Raw genomic sequence first — 20,146 nt, forward strand, 5'->3', positions numbered from 1 at the left:
TGCTAGGTCATATAGAAAAGGAGGTGATTAGTTCCAGCCAACATAGCTTCACTAAGGGCAAATAATGCCTGACAAATTTGGTGGCCTTCTATGACAGGTTTACAGCATTGGTGGGTAAGGGAAGAGCAACTGACGTCATCTACCTGGGCTTGTGCAAAACTTTTGACACTGTCCTGTATGACATCCTTTTGTCTAAATTGGGGAGACGTGGATTTCATGGATGGACCCCTCAGTGGATAAGGAATTGGCTGGATGGTCACACTCAAAGAGTTGTGGTCAATGGCTTGATGTCCAAGTGGAGACTAGTGACGAGTGGCGTTCCTCGAGTGGTGTTGGGACTGGTGTTGTTTAACATCTTTGTCAGCGACAGACAGTGGACCTGTGAGTGCACCTTCAGTAAGTTTGCCAACAACACCAAGCTGTGTGGTGCAGTCAACACACTGGAGGGAAGGGATGCCATCCAGAGGGACCTGGGCAAGCTTGAGAGGTGGGCCTGTGCAAATCTCATGAAGTTCAACAAGGCCAAGTGCAAGGTCCTGCACATGGGTCAAGGCAATCCCATGCACAAACACAGGCTGAGCGATGAGTGGACTGAGAGCAGCCCTGAGGAGGAGGACTTGGGAGCAATAGTGGGTGGAAAACTGATTACAAGACAGCAATGTGCATTCGCAGGCCAGAAAGCCAACCGTATCCTGGGCTGCATCAAGAGAAGTGTGGCCAGCAGTCGAGGGAGGTGATTGTCCCTGTCTACTCTGCTCTCGTGAAACCCCACCTGGAGTGCTGTTGTCCAGCTCTGCGGCCCCTGACATAAGAAAGAGATGGACCTGCTCGAGTGGGTGCAGAGGCGGCCATGAAGATGATGAGGGAGATGGAGCACCTTCCTTATGATGACAGGCTGAGAGAGTTGGGGTTTTTCAGCCTGGAGGAGAAAAGACTCCTGGGAGACCTTATAGCAGCCTTCCAGTACTCATGTGTACTGCATTACAGGAAGAATGGGGAGGAACTCTTTATCAGAGAGTGTAGTGATAGGATGAGGAATAGAGGTTTTAAACTGAGAGAGGGTAGATTCAGATTAGGTGTAAGGAAGAAATTCTTTACTATGAAGGTGATGAGGCACTGGCACAAGTTGCCCGGGGAAGCTGTGGATGCCCCTCCCTGGCAGTGTTCAAGGCCAGACTGCATGGGGCTTTGGTCAACCTAGCCTAGTGTAAGATGTCCCCTGCCCATGGCAGGGAGGGTGACACTAGATGATCTTTAAGATCCCTTCCAACCCAAATCATTCTATGATTCTATAATGCCTAATTAATTAAGTTGTAAGTATGGTTCAGTCTATTGAAGGGAACCCATTTGTACATACCAGTTCTGTTAGCAATCATTTTAAAATGTGACAGAACAAATTCATGTAATTGAGATTAAAAGTGACTTTGTCTGTATGTAAATCTTAGCAACAAGATATGCCAAACTTTTCTAGGGTAATGAAAAAAGATCTTTTAATTTCAGAGAACATCTTAAACAATACGTGTTAATAGTCTTTACCATTCTTCCAACAGTCATGCTGTATTGTACCTGAAGTAGCCACTTCTGAAATACATGAAATTAATCTTAAACACAGTTTCATAAAAGATTTTGATTTTAAAAATTCCTATAAGTAACTAACATGCAGAAGTAAACAGGTTCTTTTAGGAAGCTTTTGTTTTTCCTTCTGCTTTCCTTGCAGTAATAGGAACATTTCTGTTTCTAAATTGACTTAAATGTTTGGCTGAGGCCTGTGATGGTGGGTTAGAAAGAAAGAACAGGGGCTCCAGCTTCTATTTCTGAACACTGGGCTATTATAGGAAGAAAACTTTACTTGTCCTTAATGATTTAGAGCTTTTTCGTAAAAGATTTATCTACTCTAATCAGAACTATTAGAAACAGTAGGAGCCCTGATATCCATGTTAGCATGGACACATTAAATTAAACTTGTTTCTGTTCTTCCTTAGCTGTCTTCAATTATCTGTGCTCCATTTTGGCCTATGCTGTATTATGGAAACTTTTTTCTTTCACGGGCTCATAGGGAGCCTGTGATACATCATATTTCTTTTTGGTGTGCCATATTAGGTCTCTTGAAAACTTTTGCAGTTGTTGATGGCAATTTATAAAAGCAAAAAGATCTTTGCCTGTTGTTGTGAATGATCTGGTGTGTCACAAAGATTTATCATCAGCATCCTAAAATAAGGAGAAGATATTTTGTAATCATGGCGATGTGGTATTCGAAGAACAGGAGTCATCTGTTTCCTTTTAACAGTTGGTTGAGTACGTAAGAGTAAGGCTTCAAGAAATGGTGTCTGGCTAGATTAATATTCCTTTCCAGTATGTTATTTTGGCCTAAGTTTTGGAAACCTTTAAGTTTAATTAGCTTGGAAATTGCATTTGCAGATTTTAGTCTAAAGAGTGTTAACCCTTGTATCTTTATTTTTAAAATCTTGCCTGTGTTTTTATGCATCAAAGAACAAACTGGAGAGCTGTTAACTTTTGTGAAAACAATACATTATTTCTGAGACAGTGATGGAGCCCTGTTTTGAACAAAATTAACTGATCCTGCCATGTTTCTTGTCTTTGAAAACATCAGCTCAGCCAAGATGTTAAAGAACATTAGGCTCCCATCATTTAGACATTCATATTAATACTGTTATTAGAGATGAATTATCAAAACAAGATGAGGTTACTCATTAAGTAAATATCTGACACTTATAAAATTGTAAAGGCCAAAAAATACAGTAAAATTTTCTGTCCTAATTCAGTACATACCAAAGAAAATAATTACTTTGTTAAACTGAATGATGCCAAATATTTATATCTAATATTTCAGTGCAGAGGTCAGTTAGCTTGGCTCTTTCTTTTGAAATTCAGCCATATTAATGTAACGGTTTTTAGGTCAATGCTGATGGGTGCATGGTGTTTGTTATCATGTACAGTTGAGTAGTTTACGTGAGTGCTTTGAAGTCATCTAAATACCAACGGAGGCAGAACTGTTTCATGGATATGTGTTTGTGTGTACAGCTACAGATACATATATTTGAATCTGCTTATGTGATTCCAGAATAGAATAACAAATGACTTATTAAATTGAGGGTATTTTGGGGTAAGGCATGGATAGCCAATGTACTTAATCTACTATTTGTACTCCTTTGTTTTCGAAGTACTGTATTTTAGGCACTTATTCTAAATTACACCACAACCAGTCAGAGGTGTAGGAAGTGTAAATGCAAAAAAATCCCCAAACCCCCAGCATTTAAAAAAGCATTTTAAAGCATCGAAAAGTATAAATTCTCAGCACCATCCCAGATTTTGGCCTTTTGATAAGGAGGTCTCCTGGGCAGGCACCACCTTCAACATTTAATTTATTTATGCTCTAGTATACCTGGAAAGATAAGTGTTAGTGGTCTTTTTGGAGGTAAGGGAAAGACTATATATTAAAAACACATGAATATATACATACACATTCAATTTGTCAGTTAGCAAGTTAAGCACACCCTTTCATTTTATATAAAAGCGTATGTTGAATGTACTCAAATATTTTGATAAGCTAAGACCTGTCCTAAAATTCTGCAGGAATAGAACTGCACCCAGTTTTATTCCTTTCCACTTTTTTTTAAAACTTAGTGGAAAAGGTCAGTGTTGCAGCATGTCCAGGGGTTCAACAGGTGATGGTCATAATGGAAGCTTAATTCCACATTCAAGAGATGAAAACCAACTTTCTACTCACAATGTGGTGGTTTGATGTTTAAACTGAGGCATGGGGTGAGAAATAGTTTCTGGATCCAGGGTTGCTTTTAGTCTTAGATTAGATTGCACTTAAATGATAGGATGACAGTTGTTCTGTGTCTTTACTGATAAACAAAAACACTGAAAATAACCTCAGCAGGGAAATTATTTTACTTGATGTGTTGTTTTATATTTTTATTGCATGCTGGGGAATGCATCAAGCCATTGAGGATTTGGGGTCCCAGATAGGACACTTTATTCTTCAGTTAAGCAGCAGCAAATGGGTTGTAATTCTGGGTTTTACTTTGGTCCCCAGTCCTTAATTTACCAGAAACTGGTGACCACCTGAGATAATTTCAGGTGTGAATAATCTCTGCCACTGCATTAAGCAGGTAAATCTGGAAATAATAGGAACATATTTCTGCAAATAGTTCTATTTCTGTAAATAACATTGTCATTTTTAGTTGCCGCTGTTAAATCCAAAAGTTAGGAATCTTCAGAGAAGCTATTTAAGCATATTTATAGAGGCTGAGACACAACCTCTGTGCTCTGAATGGGGCTGTGTGCCAGGAGCACGGCACTGTGATACCCCAGCTCATAGGTCTTGGAGCCAACTGGCTCCCGGGGCAATGGGAGGAAGGAAGGGGCACTTCCACTGCTGCCGCCTGTCCTCTTCCTCACTTCCAAGAAGTATACCCTTGAGTTTTGTAATAATGAGAGAAAAAAGGGATCATAGATGTGATGACAGAAAAGACGGGCAAAATGAGAATGGGGAAGAGAAGAAACCAAGGAGGAAGAGGTAGTAAAATGCATATTAAGTTATTTAACCAAAAAATACATACAGACATACCAAGCTCCTTTCTGTCCACCATCTAAATATTTTTCTTGGTGAGTTGAATTTCATTATTTTTGTCTTTGTTCTAGTTTAACTGAGCTGGGGGCAATTATTTCTCAGGCAGTACTTCTTACAGAAGTTGTACTGGGTGACAAAAGTGCTGACTTGTACAAGAAAGAATGGTGGAGAAATGTCAAAATTATTAAGATAAATTAAACTAGTATTAATTTTATGTATTATTACTTCCATTTGTTGCTATACCTAAATCCATCATGTGTTTTCAGTGCTTGTTTTACTTTCAGTGTCCATGAAAATTTTATATGCTGGCTACTGTTACTGAATTTTCTAAGAGCAGGCATCTCTCAAAGCTTGAAAAGCTCCATGAAAGCTTACCTGTATATGATGTTTTTTGTGAGAATGTAAAGCTTTTTGTCTTACTGATGCTTCTTTGCAGTGGGAAGGTGGGGCAGGTATGTGTGGGACAGGAGAGCAGCTGTGCCAATTAGAAGTTGAAAACACTGCAAAGAAGAATCTGTGGTGTTATAAGTGCTATTACTCCTGAGCGAATAATTGAGCTTACAGCTTTTCAAGGGCTTTTAGCTTAAGCCCTGGAGTCATTTGCTGTTTAAGTGTGCTTCCCCCAGCAGTGGTAAATATGAAGCAAAACCATGTGATGAGTGGAGCTGGGGCATGGGGAGACACAGGGCGCTACTGGGCTGGCCTGAGCTGGGCTGGGCAGGCAAGCAGGCAGGTGGGCACGCAGCCCTTTCCGACCAAGGGGGATCCAAGCTGTGCTAACAAGAGGGACGTGTGTTGGGGAGGTGGACAAAACTGTGCTCTTAGATTGCTTATAGTGAATAAACGTGCTGAGAAAAAGTGCAGCTGTGCTTTTTTAATATGCACTGCAGGAGATTTCAGCAGCCTGATGATATATCGTGCATTAATGTTGAAAAGATAAACACATTTGGAGAGCACAGGAAGGCCTTGTGTTTTTATGTTAGCAGAATGCTTCCTAATGAATAAGAACGTGCTGCTGGCTTCACAGAGCCATATGGCAGCTTTTCTAATTTTAGTTTGGTGCAGATGCATAATTCTCCCTTGTTTTACCTCCTAAAACCTTCCTGAGATGTGGCATAGTTTTTCCTGTAAGACTTGATCTATAGTTTCTGGGGAAAAAGATGTATTTGAGACTAATAGCTTCTTTGCTCTGGACAGATGTATGCTGTATGATGAAAGAGCAACCTCACTACATAATCACTTCCCTAAAATAGTAGCTAACTTTATTCACAGGGATAGGATAAGCTGGTCTTAAAATTGATTGATGAAATAGTTGCTGTTTCTTGGGCACTGGTCTTTTGAAAAATTGCTTGCTTTCATGGAGAAAAAACAACTTGTGTCGAGGCAATGGAAGCTGGCTAAGAACCGTGCATGTGGATATCAAGTTCCATGCGAGCTATGGATCGTAGTGCAAAGGCAGAGCTGCTTTCCCTGTGGTTAACCAAGCATCAAAATAACTTATACGTTCTTCACTGCTTTGCTTCATCATGTGTAGTGATCCAAAACTACTCACGTTACCAAATACAAGCTTGCTTTCTTGTTGTTTTTCTGGTTTTTTTTATTCAAGTTGATCCATTTGAAGGTAACTTTTGTATAGCCTTATTCATGTTAAAAACCTCCTGTCTGTTGCCACAGCCAATATCATTACTTAGCAAGTCATATACAGATGTCATTAAATCTAATATTTCAAATGTTATTAAATCTAATACTTAAAACTGTAATGTCAACTAAAATTTAGCAGTTTGCTAAGTATACTTTCTATTATGTGTTAACATTAGTTTTTAATATTATCTACCTTTATCTTTGGCCAGTTACATACTTTCACTGTTTCCTACATTGTTTGTTTGGATTTTATTTTTGCACGGCTATTCAGGAGAGATCAAAAGGACCACACAGGGTAAACTTACTCACAAATATGAATGAGGCAAGACAAAAGTAGTTGGCTAATGCATACGAAATCGAGAAGATAAGTTGTTTTCAAGACAGTTGCAGTGTAAAATTTAATTGCATGTTTAAACATTATATAGCATTTACAATCACTTTCAAGTGATGTTGCTGTTATTGTTATAAGGATCTTTCTTGATTCATGTGATTTTTCTAATTGCAGAGTTAAGCGTTCTAGTATCCTTTATAATAAATCTATTTGCTTATATTTTTAACCTATTACTATATAAATGAGGGTATATGTTTTGAAAAGGGTTTGACAATAGCTATTTCAAAAAATTATGAAGAACAGGAATTATATGGGGCAAGTCCTGTTTTAAACAGGATGTAATAATAAATTTGATTCTGCCTGTTACAGTGGGTTTTTTCTTGATGTTTTTCCTCAGCAGTTTGTAGAGCATGGGTGCTGCCCTGTCCAGGGTTTCACCAGCATCTTTTTTGCTCCTCTTGTTCTAAGAAGAACCTTAAGTGTTTCTGCTATGAAAAATAAACTAAATGTTTGGTGATGCAAATTTTTGCTTTCAGATTATGCTTCGTCTTTTTGCAGTCCCTACAGAGGCTATGGCTTTTCTTTACTTTGGAAGGGGGAAATATTTCTGTAGCTGGTTTCATTAAGGAAGTTGGAGTAGAGCTTAAATACAAAGAGAGCTTTTCGGGTGGTTCAGCTGGTCCTGCCTGCCCACCTGTAGGAAGGGAGGGTTTGAAACGCAACCAAGAGAAGGCGATGCCAGTCAGTAGCACTTCTGAGTCTGCTGTCAGAAACCCAGAGAGAACCAACATAGCTGGAGTTGGGAGGATGGAAAACCAGGAAGGCTTGCTGAGTTAAAATGTAGAAGGAGACTTCAAACTATTGCTTTTGGCTTCTTTTACTCTGACTTACAAATTTCTGTTAAACTAATGTGATTTCACAAAGGCTTGCTTTCAGAATCTGGAATGAGTTTCAAATAAAGCTCGAGGCTTTCCCACTGATAAATTTGACAGAAAATATTTGTGAGGGCTTTTTTTCCCCCTTATTTCTTCTGTATATTAACATAGAAAAGTAAATACAGATTACGACTACTAGTAAGATGCCCAGTTGAAAATACTAATATGTATTTTATTATATTACTGCTTATACAATTGTGAACATACCCACTGTTTAAATTACACACATCACTAAAATGCTACATGATTGAATGTATATATTCTTTGTAGTATCTCTCTCATGAGTACTTCTATTTTATTTAAATTTTTTTTCTCTCTCTAGGCTAAACTTAATTGAGCAGAGCTAATAATTATTTCATGTGCATGAAGTTTATTCTGCTGTAATTTGGATAAAATATGCTTGATCCCTGGTAGCCATATTCATAAGGATGGGACCAGTTTCTAATTTGACTGTTCCCTTTCTAGTGGAGAATTCCCTGTGTGGAGGTGAAGCCATGGGAAGTCCCCTTCTACCCCACTCACTTCCTCCAACGGCACAAGGCTATATTTCTCTTTCCATACTAAACCTCCGCTCTGCTTTAGCCACTGTGCCCATCAGATGCCTGGTAATACTTTCGTGGTGTTTTACATTTGAACAGGGGCATCACTGTTCTAGGAGGCAGCATCACTGGAAGGTGCGAGATCAGGGAACCAGCTCCTGCTCTCCATGTTAGTGGCCGCAGTGGAAAAAATCTAGTGGCTGTGGTTAGTCACAGGGTAATACCAGCAATTCCCATGGGGCTGGAAAAAAGGCTTCTGATGGGTTTTCAAGGTTGGGCCTCTGCAGCTATTTTCCTAACCCCCAACATTCAAAAATCATTAATCTAGCGTAGAAATAATAAACTCTCTGTGCTTTTGATTTATTTGTAGGGCCCCTAGTGAATCTATAAAAGATAGAAGTAAAGGAAGGAAAAGTAAACTTCACATTTTGGTTCCACTACTTAACACCAGAAGCTGTACCTGTTAAGAAAAACAAAAAATACTGACTCGTGATAAATGCATGAGTGTTGTTGGCACTAGGAATTTGTGTACCAGTTGTTTTTTTCCAACCTTCCTGCAACAAATTTTTGTTCTCAGTTAGTCCCATGTGTTGTATCACCGAACAAAAGATTCACATTTCAAGACATTCACCATGCCTGACTGTCAAATTGACACTGCTGACAGGGTTTGCACTCTTCCTGTATGTGCTGATACAGTCTTCACAAGGGGCTTTGTAGTTCAGTCACAAAAATGGATAATTTAATGCGTAGTTGAACATTCTCTGTAGCTGTAGTTTGTAACGTTGACATAAGTTACTGCTGGTCCTACTCAGAGGCTGTCTGAGGCCATGGTTTCCTATACAATGCCACTTAAATATATAGTAATAGGTGGCCTGAATGTGTAGCCTTTTCTAAGTTCTCCAGCCACTTAGATTCTTACACAATTAAGTTACAAATCCAATTATGATGTCTATGATTTTGGAGCAGTTATGACTTATAAAGCTTTTCAGAATGCCTAACCAAACATCATGAGTAGTGTAGTGTATGGTGTCACCATCACTGGGAGAGGCTGGTAGGTAACAGTTCTGTCTAAGTAGCATTTTCATATTTTCTCCATTCATTACACTTTTTCTAGTCGAGCAAGCTGTTTTGCCAATTATTAAGCCTAGCATAAAGGACACAGCCAGCATAAAGATGAACCAGTAACCAAATTGTATTTGATACAAAAGGGGCAGTACATGAGTGAGTGCTGGGGGTACAAACAAGTCAGATTATACGTAATTGACATCAATCCCACTGACCCCAACAACAACACTGCACAACCAACAATGGGTGGAATAAATGGTGAAATGCAGTCTCCCATAAAAGGGACAGGAGACAACTGAGTCAACAAGCCAAACCCATAAGACCAAGGAAGCCACATACTGAATCTCTACACAGCCCACATTTACAAAAGCCAGACCTGACTGGAGCCCAGTCCCAGGGAGGCAGGAGGCCCTTCTCCAACAGGGAACTCTGCACAGTGCATCCACCTCAGACAGACACTGCCCCTGCCTGCAAGGGGTCCCGGCTTTTATCCCTCAGTGGGACACCTGACCTTTGCTCACTTAATGCAGACACCTGGGGCTCATTTACCCAGTGGCTCTGTCTGCAAGGCCGGCACCACCCTGGAGGGAAGCCTAAAGGTAAACTCACCCCCCTTTGTGAAGGGCTGTGGGAATCACCCATATGTCAACCTTTATTTGGGGCTTGGGGTTGAAACCCCAGCATTTCACAAGCATAGTGTATATTGATCCCACAAAGGTGTTGGGCCCTCTGTGGAAAAGAGTGTCTAAGGGAAAAGAAAATGGAGAGATTGAATGGTTGTAAGGAACAGCCGATGATGGAATGGAAGCGGTCAGGGGTCAAAAGGTTGAAATGGAGAAACAGGGAACCAGTGGAAAGCAGCCACTGTCAGGGACTGAATGTGAGGCTTGAGAGGTCCTTGGTCTGACCTGGTATTGCAGCTTCTGTGTTTATATAGTTATAATAATTAAATTATAGTAATTAAAAACTCTCTCCTTTTTCTTTGTATGAAACCTCACCTGTGTGCATAAAGGAGAACAGTTATTTTTATAGATATGTTATTGGTGGTTTGTATGAACTCCATGGTTGTAAGAGTGAAAAAAATCTTCAGCAAATGTTTTGTATTGTGTGAAATATAATCAGTAAAATTAGTCTTTGTAAATAGGTGAAATAAGGAAACACCGTGTAATGAATGTGCTTGCACGTCATTGCTGGACCATATCTGTAGCCCCTCCATTTCTAGCACATAGAGAATAATCCCATGTTCTCCGATACTCAAGATGGTATTAGTGGTTGAAGGAATGAGGAGATGAAAGCAGGAAGCTGGTATCTGTATCCATTATAATATTTTGCAGTGTGAAACCAGGGATCACTTTATGCTACCAGAAACAGATGGGAAACGAATATCATCACCAACTTTATTAAAAGCTGAAGCCTATTTTTAGAATCTTTTAGAATTCTTTCACAATTTTTAGAAAATATTTTCAGTATTGTATCATCATATGGTGCCAACTCTACTGTATTGTAGTATGGGAAGGACTGTTCAATTCTTTTCCATTACACCTAATCTCTGCTTTTTACCAAAAGAAGAAGAACAAAAATAAAATAAAAGTAAAAAAAACCCATTGCACTCCTCAGTCCAAAACAGAAATACTAATTTTGTGTCCTGGTGAGTTTAAGTGGCAGAGAAAGGGTCAATTTTTTTTCTAGTGTATTTATTTCTATCAGATTATAATAATCAAAGCAATTTAAAATTATTCAATTAGTTGAAAAACTCCATCTTCAGAACAATTTTGTTTCATCATTATTCTCAATGGTGTTATATTGCGTATGAACATACCCTGAGATGACAGCTAAGATTTTTGTGACTGTTTTTTCATGAAAGCAAGAAAAAGTAGAAATCTAGGATGAGACAGCCTGAGTGACCAAAGCCTTATTGCCAGCAGGTGATTGCTGATGGGAGAGCACCCAGGGGTTCTCAGAAGCTGTTCCTTTACTGTATGTTTAAGCAGCTTATATTCACACTGACCTTATAACCTCTGCCAAGGAAAGAGTTCAGAGGAACTTTGGCTGCAGTATTGCAGATCTACAGATAGTGGAAAAAACTGTACATTTGGATACATTTCAATTTGTATGACTGATGTTTTAATTTTCACTAAGGGTGATTTTCCAAAGACCCTTTGCTCTATCCACACGTGGTACTTTAAGTAATTCCTGCAGTGAATCCTCTTCTGGTTTATTGTTGTGGAAGGCATAAATGCTTGTTATCGTAATTTCAGTGTGCTTTCATGTTTATTAAAACAACTTATTGCCTACTATTAAAAATTAAAATATTTAATTATTTTTAATATTCTAGATAGCTGTATAGCCCTACCTTCTACCTAATTGCTTGAAAAATAATAAAAGAATGTTTTGAGAATAGAACTAGCAACAAAAAAATTACTTGTCTCGTTAACTTAGAACGTGGAATATGTATTTCATATAGTGTTTTTATTACTTTTATTACTTCTTCCTTAAGCACCAATATAATTCTTGGAATAGAAAAATTAATGCAGTCCATTACTTGATAGAGAATAAAAACCCTCTTGATTTGAAAGTTCCAGTATGTGTTTGGAGTTGGATATGATCTATGATACTGTACATAACATCTAGTAATATGTGGCATTATGGTCCAGAAACCTTAAAGCATTATTTTCTTGCCTGTAATTTTCAAATATATCACTTGAAATTGTATGTAGTTTTAATACCATGTTGGTAAATAAGGCAGTATGAAAATTATGTGATAGTAAAAATATGGGTGGAGGCATGGGAACAGAAATGAGACTGCTGTTTCTCAGTACTGAAACAGTAGATTGCAGACTTACATTTTTCCTTCTAAATACAGATATCGTGGAAAAGTTGTGCAGCTGTGAGTCGTTGTGCAGATCAGTCTTTTAATACACCTTGATCCTGGCTTTTGCTCATTGCACCGTCATAAGGAGCCCTTGTCTTTGTCCAGTGTTACATTTTGTAGTTTATTAAAATGTCTAGCAGAGAAACAGCAGAAATTATTTCTTTTGTGTCATAAAACTTCAAAACTGAGAAGCAAATACAGTAGTTACGCTTCTGTTGAATGATTATGGGTGACTATTTAATCTCATTTTCAGAACTGTTGTACTGTAACAGTTTCATAGCTAGTCTCAATACTCTGTGGGCTCTTACTGTATCACTTCGAGAGCACTGCTCTGTCATTTAACACGTAGTTTTCTTTATTGCAGAAAAAGCAGCAGCAGCTAATGAAGATGAAGTGCAGAAAGCAGATGTATCATCTACAGGTCAGAGTGTCATCGACAAGGATGCACTTGGACCAATGATGCTTGAGGTGAAGAACACAAAATTCCTTTATTTAAGCCAGTTCTGTTCCCCCTAGGCTGAAAAGCAGTGTAATGAAATGAAAAAGTACAGTCAGAGGTCGCTGTAAAAGAATGGTCAAGAGAGACAAGCCATCCTGGCTACTTAGGTTTATGTCATTTAAGAGCAGGCAGCATATTTCTGTTTGATTCAGTGATGAAACTCTCTTTAACTTGGGGTGGGGAGAGGCAGAGAAAGAAATAATTCTGCTGCTTTGTAACGCGGACAACTTGAGGGGCTTCAGTTGGTAACAAATCTTGGGTATCTGCTTGTGCAAGTTTTATTTGTTCTAAACCACAACAGATTTGGAAGACCTGTTGTACCTAAACATTGGCTTACAGACACAGTGCTAAACACATGAATAATACTTCCTCTAAAATTGCATGTTACTGCTATATTGTTTTAATGATTTATCATTTCAGCACTTACAGCATGACTCTTCCCTCTAGAATATGAAAGTAATCTAGGAGAGCTTTTCATGACAGTTTGTTTCAGTTTGTTCAGTTAAGATTTCTGTCTGATTTTGCTGTTATTTTGATATCACAAAAGACTGCATGGTTAAAATCTAGCTTCTAAATGTATTAACAGTAGTGTTGGGTAGGTACGTTATCTGGGATTCTAATGTTGTATGCTACTGTCCTTTGGCATTACTGCTTTATCTGCTTAAGCTCACTTGCAAACTGTTTATTCCTGTTCTGACTGTGGACTTTATCTGTAAGGAAAAATAAATGTTACTTTAGATAAAACCAAACACAAACTCTTAATCACGCTAAAGGAACCAACTTTGGCAGGAGCATAACTACTCTGTCATTTCTGAATGTTGCAGGAATAAGATGCACACTGTAACAGTTTTAAGTATTTGCATTATTTTTCATGATTTGTTAGATGAAAACATAGTTTTCTGTACTATGTATGAAATAAAGGCTCCAAAATCACAGTACTAAACATAAGGAAGATTAGACAGGTTGGAGTGAAAACATTCTCTTTGAAAAGTGGGGGTAACAAATTAATTGATTTAATAATTATTATATGTGCTTACTGAATTGAGTGGTGTTGGTTTTGCTATCAAGCAAGGTTAAACATTCATCTCTTACATTGATATGTTAAAGTTTATCTTTATTTTCCTATTAATTTAATTGTAAGGACCTGTTTTAATCACAGGGAAAATAAGGATAAGATGATTTTTTTTTTTTCCCCTGGCTTATCTTGCATGATTGGCTATTGCAGCAAACATGACATGTAAAATCACCGGTCTGTTCCGTTATTCCATTTAATTTAGTTTTCCTTCACAGTAAAACCATTGCATATTAACAATGAAAGATTGTGGAACTAAATTAATAAACTGTGGTCCTTTTTCACCAAGACACTTAAAAGGACTGAAAGTTGTTATAGGTTTGCTGTGGAAAGACTACAGATCTTTCTTTGTGTCTTTATCTCCTTAAGAAAATGCAATTAAGTTATTTTATCTTTACAGAACCCCTTTATACAAACTCTTTAAAAAGCCACCCTTTTCCATTGCCAAATAATAATAAAAATGGTAGAGCTGATGAACAGTTTATTAGTTGATTTTATTTAGAAATATAATTGTCTGTTTTTATTAAAGAATAAAACTGAAGAATCCTCAAAGTAGTGAGTCTTTCCAACTGAAGAAAGTGAGTAAAATTCATCATGCAGCTGCCTCTGAGGAATATTTTAACATATTTCTTGGTTAAAACATAAAGAAGATAGGAAGAGAGGGTTAAAAAATAGTCAAGAGAGAGCTGACAGGATCTCAAAGAACCCAAATGTATTTTCCATTCCAGTATATCATCTAAAATAATATCTGTTCTCTTGTTTTCTCTTCCAGCACGTTGTCCATTATTTGTCCCCCATTGTCCCAATAGCTCTGAAAAAAAGTTGTTTATTGTGGTGGCATACATCTGGGGACAGAATTAAGAAATTACTACAAAAGTGGAAGCTTCTGAAAGATTTAAGTGGCTTGGTGTATTAACTTGCTCCAAAGCCTGGTGTTGCTTACCTACAAGATTATTTTATTAACAGAATAGAAAGAAATAGGCCCTGTGTTAGTCTAGGCTTAGATGACGCCTTCTGTGGTAAACCCAAGAAGCAACTGTGAGGAAGCAGCACAGAGAACTTCCTTGCCAAAGTGGTTGCCATAGTTGGAAATAGTAAGGAAAACCAAAGATTATTGTGGGATGCCAGTAATCTCTTCATAATCTCTTGCTTGCCATCTCTGCCTTGGAAAGTTTTCTTCTTACGACTCCGATAAACATCTGCTGTGACTTTGGCTTTGCAATCCCTTTGAATTGATGTAAGTGTGGACCACTGCCAAGCAGAATGGTTCAGCCAAACCCACAACCTTCTGCCAGCTCTAAACACCACGTTGTTCCATGGTGGGCTAGTTCAGGGGACTGATGTGGCTAGCTTTTTTTTTTTTCTTGCATTAGTTTTCAGCCAACTCAGTTCTCTAGTCCAGCTCTTCATATCCTTAGACAGTACAGGGAGCCATCATGACACAGAAAGGACTAATCCAAAGAGGCCATGCTTACATTGGCTTCAAGCAGTAGTGAAGTGCAGTCTAAGATACTAATCCATAGCAGAGATGCTGATAGAAAATTGTATTAGGGCCTCAATTAATTAAATCTTGTAAATCATCGTTAGTTAAACTAGTCAGCAGGAAAATGTCATGAATAGTACAAAAGCACATGGAAAAGAGAGAGCTCTCCAAAGAATATGAATTAACAGGAGGAACCAAGAATGATCAGAAACAAAAAGAAGGCAATGATAAAAAACAATCAGAGACTAGAGTTTGTAAGAACTAACGGGAGAAAAAAAGACCCAGTTTATCTTAATTTAGAAGCAGTCCAGAAAATTATATACTTGTACATTTATTTGTGGATTTTATTATTTTGTAATTTAATAATGGAACAAACAAATCATTTGGCAACCATTGGCTCAGCCGCTCTGCTTGTGTGTTGTGCTTTCACTGTCCCTCCCTTTTTCACTGTCCCTCCCCTTTCGCAGTATCATTAACTAACTTATTCTGGAAAGGACCTCTGGAGTTTGTGGAGTCCCACCTCCCACTGCGAGCAGGTCTGACTAGAGCAGGTAGTTCAGGTCCAAGTCCAGCCAAGATTTGAATCTCTGGGAAAGGAGATTTCACAGCCTCTTTGGGCAACCTCTTCCCATACCTGACCACCTTCATGGTGAATTTTTTTTTTCTTGTATCTCCATGAAGATTCCTGTGTCTCATCCTTCCCTTGTGAACCACTGAATACAGCCTGGCTCTGTCTTCTCTTTAGCCTTCTGCCAAGTGACTGAAGACAGAAGAGACCTCTCCTTAGCCTTCCCATCTGTACTGTCTGGATTTGCTAACTGCTCAGTAGTGTACAATGTTTTTAATATGGATCTGTAGCCTGAGGACTTAAGAAATGCCTGCTAAGACCAACACGCAAGTTGTACAGTATGCAAGTTTGGTCATACCAAAAATGCCACATGCCTGTATACGCTTGTTATGGCAGCTCCTCCTTGTCAGATTGTTTTGCAGTGAGCTGAGTTCAGGTGTAGTATGGGTCCACTCACTTTTAATTAACCCATGATGAATCATAGGTTGCCTGTTTTCCTGACTTGTTTCTGTCCCTGGAGATGCAATAACTAACAACTGCTCCAGTGATTTCCCACCAGTCTTTAGAGAGGTGAATAAATCAGGCAAAGCTGCAGAAGTCTGTATGGGTTGATTGTTAATTGAATTGAATACTTAGACCAAAAGCTTTGGTACCTCACGCTTAAATGTATCCCACTTTATCTGCTCATATGACTAGAGGGATGTATTCTGAAATACTTCTACCATCCACAATCATGTTTGCATCTTCAGGAAAAGAAAGTTGGCATGAGAAGTTCTTACTGATACTCAAATTTTTACTTTATCCTCATCAACTGGAAGTGATACAGTGTTTGTCTTAGGCTTTAGATAACATGCAGCAGATATCTTGGAAAGAATGCTACAGCTAGGTTGTCACCGTCACAGGAGATAAGTGGGGAAGCCAATCAGCAGAAATTACTAACGTAGACACTTCCTCACAGAAACTTTAAGTCCTTTGAAGTACCATGGAGCTGAGTTGAAGAGGTGAAAGTCTGGTTCCTGTTCCCTGGATCATGTGTGGACTGAATAAAACTAATGTCAAATAAAAAATATGAAAGCAGTCCTGGGAGTAGAGACTAAAGCTGCCCCTTCCTCACTGCTCTATGCCTGCTCTCTGCTCCCTTTGCCCTTTTCTGCTTTTAATCCCTCGTGTTCCTGGCTGCATGGAGCCTTGCTTCTATGAAGATGCACTGCTGGGGATAGGGAGAGAGCCTTTCTCTTTCTTTTCTGCCAGGGTTTTCCTTGCCTTGTGCCAGCACATCTTGTGATGTTTTCCTGGGATCAGTCTCCCTGTGCTGCACAGAGGAGTTGAACAGGCTCTGGGTTTAGCAGAACCAGCTTCTGGTCCAGGTTTCTTACTTCACAGACAGGCAGATAGGTAGCAATCTCTTCCTTTTTTTTTTTTTGTTTGTTTGTTTGTTTGTTTGGGGCAGGGGATTTGGTTTATTTTCATATGTGGGTTTCATTATTTTGCAAGGTGTGCACCCTTGTGCTTTTACACTGGTTGGATATAAGTAAGATTAGATGCTCAATCTGAAATGTGTCCTTTGCTATTACAGACAAGAATATAAGAACTGAGATGGATGCAGAAAGATTCAGCTATGTCTTCTGAAGGGAATATTTATTTTCTGGGTATCTTGATGTTAATCTGATTGTTTGGTATTGTGTTTCTCTCTCTTTCTCTCTTTTTCTCTTTTCTCTCTCTCTGCTTTTTTTCCCCCTCTTTAGGCCCTAGATGGGTTCTTCTTTGTAGTGAACCCAGAAGGTAATGTTGTGTTTGTTTCTGAGAATGTGACACAGTACCTAAGGTACAACCAAGAAGAGCTGATGAACACAAGCATATATAGCATCCTGCATGTAGGGGACCACAATGAATTTGTCAAAATCCTGCTGCCAAAATCTTTAGGTATATATCTTTTCCTCATATCATACCATTACTTATTTAACTTCAGTTTCATAAATCAGCGTTTCAATAACTTAAGTTAATGTCCTTCCACTACTTACAGTTTCATCATATACACTCTATTTATTTTTAATGTATATATAGGCTGTATAAATGATTAATATTATTCTCAAAAGCATCCTCCACTCTTTTCAGATTCTTCTTTGTTAAAATTACTCTTAGTAACTCATGTTAGCTGATATTTTTAATGGATCTCCAGAGTGAATCACTAAAAGACAGCATTAGCTATGTGAACTCTCTGTTAGTTCTCTGTCTAGGCTGGTTATTCTAAGAATGGCCCAAGAAAAGAGGAATATAAAAGAAAAATCAGAAAACTCCTTATGTTGGAATTTTTATTTCAGCATTTTTCATCTCCCCAGTATTTACCTTATTTTTCAAAACCTCTTTTTTGTTAGTTGTAGACATTTTTGGATTCATATTAATACTGTGTTGAATGTCATTAGTTTTTGGAGGAGGTGAAAAGAAAAAGTCAATACTGGGCACCTCATTTACTCACAGCAGTCTAAAAAGTATTATGTAATTCACTTTGGCATTTTATGACTTTACTTATAAACCCCTGAAGGATCAAAAATGTAAGTGGCTAAACTCCATAAATTACTGCCTTTATTACATTTTATGACTGAAGAGGGCAAGTGAAGAGTATTTTAAATATGACCCTGATATTTCCTTACGTAGTGTTACATTAATTCACTCTGACTGATGTCCAGTACCTATATTTGTGCACCTCAAGAATTTTGTTTCCTTTTTTACTTAAGCACTGTGTTAGCCTTTAGTTTTTGTTTATCACTGCACCCAGGACATTCTCATCCCTTCAGTCTTTGCTGTTGTAGCTGAGACTGTGTGTTTCAATATATTCCTGATTTTATTGCTTCCTATTTTTATAAGTGCATATTAGTTTCTTTTCTTTCTATTTCTAATTTGGACACAGATATTTATATAATGCTGCCATCTCTTTTGTATTAATCACTTCTAAATTCACTGGACAGATCCTACATACTGCCTTATTTCTTCCAGGCACATAAATCTACTCAGTAGGCTTTTCGCTGTACTGTATAACTTTTACATGCACCAATATTTAGACTTTTGTCCTGCCTTTTTACTATGTTGTAAGTCACTTTAAAAAACCATGATGGCTGAACAAATTAGCAGTGCTCTTAAAATCTGATAATTTTATAAATTACTTTGTTATGTGCTGGTTTGGGCTCTAATATTAAAAATAGATTGTTGTTGTTAAATGAGCTTGTTTCCCGACCAGTCTGCACCTTGATTAATTTCCTGTGGATAAGCAGCAGAAATGACTGCTACCAGATTTATCTCACTATATGATCTTTGCTTTGCTCAGTGAACGGGGGATCTTGGTCTGGTGACACTCCTAGGCGTAATAGCCATACCTTTAATTGTCGGATGCTGGTAAAACCTCTTGCTGATTCTGAAGAAGGCCATGATAACCAGGAAGCACATCAGAAATATGAAACTATGCAGTGCTTTGCTGTTTCTCAACCAAATTCCTTCAAGGAGGATGGTGAAGGTAATTGCCACTTTCTATTTGTGTATTTTCTCTTTCCATGCTGTTGTGGGTTGACAGTTCCAATGCAGTTGATTGTGAGGTAAACTTGATAAAGTGGCTTCTAAATTCTGAAAAATTGTAAGATTTTTCCTTTTTCATTTAACTGTAGAAGTGTACTTTCATCTTGGATTATGAGCAAATACAATTGCAGGCATCTATTTGTTACACCAATATAGTTGAAATTGAGAGAAGCTGTTTACCCTAAAGACATATCCTAGTTTTATATTACTGAAAGCATAAGAAGAATGTAGCTGGCTGGGAGGAAAGTTTCAATGGGCAATCTTCTGAGTTCTTAGAATTTGAAGACAAGTGTGGTTCACCATTTCCTTTGCCATTTACTACTTCAGCAGGTAAACTTACTCGTATTTTAAATATTCAGATAAGTAAAAATGGCTTCTTATGAAGCTGCTTTCTCAGGGAGAGCAAACATTTGGGGCATGTTTAAGAAATGTGGCTTAGAAGGTATGAAAAGGTAAGTGGTGAAGAAATGTGCTCTCCGTGCATGCAGTATATGTTTTTTATCATTTATCTCCTGAGTGGTTGAGCTGCTACAGTTATATGCATAAACATGTGCCAATAATCATGGTCTGTGGTAGAGTCCTTGATAAATTTTCTTCTAAAAAATAAAAGAAACCCATCTCTCCTGTGTTGTTTAGTGTTGTAAGAAATAATGAAGATGTAAAACTACTGAGTTCTATCTGTCCTTTTATTGGTGCAAAATCTATTCTTTTGGTGCAAAAAGATTTAAAGACCTTTTTAAAAATATTTCTGAATTCTTTGTGGAAGAAAAATCTTTCACTTCTGTACAAATTACTCAGGTAACATTTTTCTTTAAGATTTGCAGTCTTGCTTGATTTGTGTTGCAAGAAGAGCTCCAATGAAGGAAAGACCACTTCTTCCTTCATCAGAGAGCTTTACTACTCGCCAGGATCTACAAGGTATTGTGAAATAGGAAGGTTTAATTTTTTTTTTTTTTTTTTTTTTCCCCTCTCAG

General features: G+C 38.0%; 1 protein-coding gene across 2 annotated transcripts in view; it reads left to right on the plus strand.

Annotated features, from left to right (window-relative positions):
- The window catches only part of NCOA2 (nuclear receptor coactivator 2), a 197,138-nt gene that overhangs the window by 129,438 nt on the left and 47,554 nt on the right, over positions 1–20,146 (plus strand). For both annotated transcript variants that reach the window (XR_012633103.1, XM_074898853.1), the window contains exons 6-9: positions 12,348–12,451; positions 17,351–17,528; positions 18,928–19,113; positions 19,989–20,090. Coding sequence is in view for 1 of the 2 variants with exons in the window: in XM_074898853.1 (XP_074754954.1) it covers positions 12,348–12,451; positions 17,351–17,528; positions 18,928–19,113; positions 19,989–20,090 (570 nt within the window). In the remaining variant the exon portion in view is untranslated. The remainder of the gene's footprint in view (positions 1–12,347; positions 12,452–17,350; positions 17,529–18,927; positions 19,114–19,988; positions 20,091–20,146) is intronic.

Source organism: Athene noctua, chromosome 2, assembly GCF_965140245.1.
Source record: "Athene noctua chromosome 2, bAthNoc1.hap1.1, whole genome shotgun sequence".
NCBI classification, from domain to species: Eukaryota; Metazoa; Chordata; class Aves; order Strigiformes; family Strigidae; genus Athene; species Athene noctua.